Source organism: Rhagoletis pomonella, unplaced genomic scaffold, assembly GCF_013731165.1.
Source record: "Rhagoletis pomonella isolate Grant_MI unplaced genomic scaffold, Rhpom_1.0 Rhpom_scaffold_00005, whole genome shotgun sequence".
Lineage (NCBI taxonomy): Eukaryota > Metazoa > Arthropoda > Insecta > Diptera > Tephritidae > Rhagoletis > Rhagoletis pomonella.
In genome coordinates, this window is record NW_023458559.1 from 61,942,430 (window position 1) to 61,946,542 (window position 4,113).

Below are 4,113 nucleotides of genomic sequence, written 5' to 3' on the forward strand. Positions count from 1 at the left end.
CACCCGATATGTCGCTAAGTTTATTTAGGAACAGGGTGACTAACACCTATTCGAAAATAGTGTCGACTGTAAGACTTCTTAAAACTCTAGTTTCGACATCCACACTGCAATATTTTATCAATTTAACTGAGTTACAATTTTCAAATAGGTGACAACACTCCTCAACAATATCCCCAATGGTTATCTTTATTTAACTTCTTTAATTTAATACCCACATTGTTATATTTCATTAATTTTATCAATTGAATTGAGTTTAAAATTTTAAAACAGGAGGCAACCCTCCAAATTTTTGTACCATAAATCTTGGTATTATACCGAACAATTAAAAAAATATATATATTAAAATCTGTTCAGCCGATCTCGAGTTTTGAGGTCTCGTAGAAACGAACACAAAATTTTTTATATATACTACATATTATATGCACATATGTAGATGTAGATAGAAGATGTCCAATGTGTGGTTTCGATTTTAATCTTTGATTACAAAAAAAAATCCACATTTAACATTCGTGAATGAACTTTCAGTTTCTCTATTACTTTTACTATTTCTTTGAGTAATTGAAATAAACTAAAGTACTTTTGTAATTCTAGGTAATGGAAATGGTGGAAATGGAAGAAAATATATTACATTTTCAATTCCTTTCGAAGGAATTGGGGGAAACAAATTACATTACTAACACGTAATTTATTCGAATTACAATATGAAATTCCTTGTAATGGAGTTAAAAAAAACTTACATTTGAAGTTACTTCTAAAAAATTGAAAAACTAATCAATTCCTTTGCTGTGGACCGAAGGAATTGATTCCTAATTACAATTCCTTGTAATTTGTAATTGGGAGTAATTCAATTTCTAAAGGAATCATTACGACCCAGCTCTGTGTAATGGGCTCGTTTCATATAAAAAATAGTTAAGGAATGTATGTATACATTTAGGAACAAATATGGGTAATCCTTTACCAGATTTGACCCGCAGACAAACCGGTTTCTGCCTGTGGCAACTTTAGAGTAATTTTTTAATTCTTTCTCTAAATATTTTTTCAGAAACTGGTTTCGTATTTCATTTGTGTGTTTACGACCTTACGGCCTACTTGGATTTGTTCTACAAGTTGTAGAGCCATATATTAAATTTCGTACTTTTGTTCGTGCACATTTGTTTCGGCCTCGTTGGGCTAACGGCTGCTAAGCCATTAATTAGGCAAACGCAGTGTTGAAACATTGATAGGAAAATACAAAATAATTTAAAAGCTACTTGAGAAAACAGCACAATCTTTCTTATTAAAGACAAAAAACTTTCCTGCCAAAAGGAAAAAAAAATCTTTGTAATCGAAAAAAAAAACCTGAAAATTATAGTTTGGTTTGGCTCATCCGCAGACGCACATATACGATTAGTTCGTTCTTAGTATTGTCAAGAAAATCTAGGTCAGGCTTAAATTTTAGCAAAATTGTTTTCAGGGAAGAGAAGGCAGAGCCAAGGCAGCTGAGTTCCGATCTTTGGAAAGCTGTTATTTTTCCCTTGTCGCTCAGTGTCCCTTAAGTAACATTTTACTATATTGTAATTCAACATTGAGAGGATTAGAATGCAGTTTGTGGTTTTTGCACTGTAACAGTGATATTAGCTGTCCTGAAAAGTAGGGTTTCACTGGGGTTTTGCATTCATTATCTGAGGGAGGGTAGATGAATGGGGAGAAAAATCTGCTGGTTAGACATTTCGGCTCTACGAAGAGGTTTCATTTGGCGCAGAAACGGAAAATAATTATAATTTTTTTTTAATTTTAAAGGGCTGTGTGCAGGTCTCAAGAAGAACGAAAAATTCGTATAAAAAGACGCACAATAAATGGAATGGAAATTTTATTACATCAACACATTCCTAAATCAGTATGCAGCTCGTATATGTATCTAATTTTCAACAACAAAGTAATTCAATGAAGCAACAGAAATAATGAAAAACATTTCTTGGTAAAAAAATCAAGTTGTGAGCGTCGTAAAACGAATTTAACTATTTATACTCACATTTGTATTTGTAATCGTACGTTCTACTGTTATTTACAATGATCTTTATTTTTCGAGTTTAAGCAATCAAAATTAAAAATAATATTTGATTTAAATTTTTCGATCAAAATGATGATTATTTTATGATTTTTATTTTTTCGCTCAAAGATAATAAATAATTAATATTGGGTTTAATTTTTTTAATAATATTTCTAGCTAAAAATCAAATAATATTTATTTTCGTTGAGCGAAATAATAAAAAATCATAAAATAATCATGGAATGCTGAGGACTTAAATTAAATTGTTTTATTTATTATGACTAGGGCCCTGTTCAAAAAATACTCGAGAGAAGCGCGGACCTGCCGTGTAATAAAGGATAAACTTGAAACTAAAAATATACATAGTTTGGAAGAAATTAACTTTTACAAGTGATGACGAAAATTTGTTCCAAAATAACTCATACTCCTACTCTGCAAAAAACAAAAAATACGTGGAATACAGTAGCACTCGTATGAATTGCATACATTTGTTCTAAATGCAGTTTACGCGCGCTTGACCTTCAAATTTATAGTAAAAATAAATGTTTCATTCAACTCACGTAGCGCAAAGAAAACACGGAAAAACACACACAACACATGGAACGCTAATATAAACACACGCTATAATAATGATATAAAAAATGCAACAACAAATGTTACAACAGTTGCACACAACACGCAAAATACGAAAGAAAAACAAAATAAAACAAAGAAAGTCACAAACAAATAAAAATTAACAAAACACACACAAAAACGAAAATAAGGTGAATGCAATTACCATTACAGTACTGCGCGGCAGCGTAGTCATCATCGAAGCGGCAACGCTTGGCGGCAGCGGCGACGCACACATCACGACCGTCGGCACCCACGCCACTGTCACAGCCGTTGAGCAAGTCGCAGTTGGCATAGTCATCATCGCTCGCAAAGTAGCGTTTCTTGCAGCGTTGTGTGCCAAATGTAGCGGCGGCGGCAGCGGCGGCAGGAAAGCCAGCGTCAACGCTGATTGCACTGACGTTCATGCTACTGCTGTGGTTGTTGTTGTGGTGGATCAACGGCATGCCATTGACATTGTTTGCATTTGGCACACATCTGTTGTTATTGTTGTTGTTGTTGTTAAGGTTAATATTCGTATTATTAATGTTGTCGTTGTTGTTGTTGTTGTTGTGACTGTTGTCATCAGCCGACTCATGCGCTGCATTTACATAGGAAAATCCATAATAGCCATTCGAGGAGATGTGCGACACGGCCGCTATTCCGGTTGCGTTGTTTAAGCGCTGCTGCACCATACGCGTATTGAACATATCCACGTGACGTGAGTCAAGCGCAAAGCCATCGCTGCCAACAACAGCACCACCACCATGTGCCCAGCACTCAAAGTTCGTCAGCACCATTTTAGCGATTTTCCCACAATGTGTGCTGCTTTAATATTCTCGTAGATATGTATACACGTGTGTGTACAGAATTCAGCTAAATATTACGAATCGACGCAGCTGCAGCACAACGAAGTGGTGGAAAATTTCCAAAAAATTAGTGAGACTTCCTCTTCCCACCGAAACCGCTTTGCTTTGTGTGGTGCTCTACTGTACCGCACGTTTGCTCGGTTGCCAGATAGCTTGGAGGTTCCAACGTGTGGTGTGGTAGAGTATGTATGTAAGTACTAACAGCGCGGTTTGTTGGTCGTTGACAAGTCGAAAGCTATAAAAAAAAAAGAAAATAGGAGCACATAAAAAATCGTGTTCTAAGTACTAGTAAAAGTAGAATTCGAAAAGTAAGAAAATAAAACAAAGAAAACGTACATGTGCGCTCACAAAGCGCCAATTAATTCACTTATTATTGGACGTTGACTTCTTACTTATTGTCTTTGTTTTGTTTTGTTTTGTTTGTTTTTCACAACATTAGTGTTGTTGTTGTTACATCTACTTGGCTACTTTTGCAATTAATTAAAGTCAACGCCGCTGCCTGTCGCTTGCAGCGATATAGCGTACATAAAAACGCGCTGATGAACGCACGTTAAACCGCCCCCAACCGCTGCAGCCATCTCCACCGTTGTACTCACACACACTCATGCACGCTATCGACTTTTG

The 4,113-nt window shown here is 35.5% G+C and overlaps 1 protein-coding gene across 2 annotated transcripts in view; it reads right to left on the reverse strand.

The window, feature by feature from the left end:
• Positions 1-3,722, reverse strand: part of LOC118739336 (GATA zinc finger domain-containing protein 14-like) — a 14,407-nt gene extending 10,685 nt beyond the window's left edge. For both annotated transcript variants that reach the window (XM_036470598.1, XM_036470599.1), the window contains exon 1: positions 2,808-3,722. In XM_036470598.1, the coding sequence (XP_036326491.1) occupies positions 2,808-3,420 (613 nt within the window). In that variant the 5' untranslated portion in view covers positions 3,421-3,722. The remainder of the gene's footprint in view (positions 1-2,807) is intronic.
• Between the last annotated feature and the right edge of the window lie 391 nt (positions 3,723-4,113).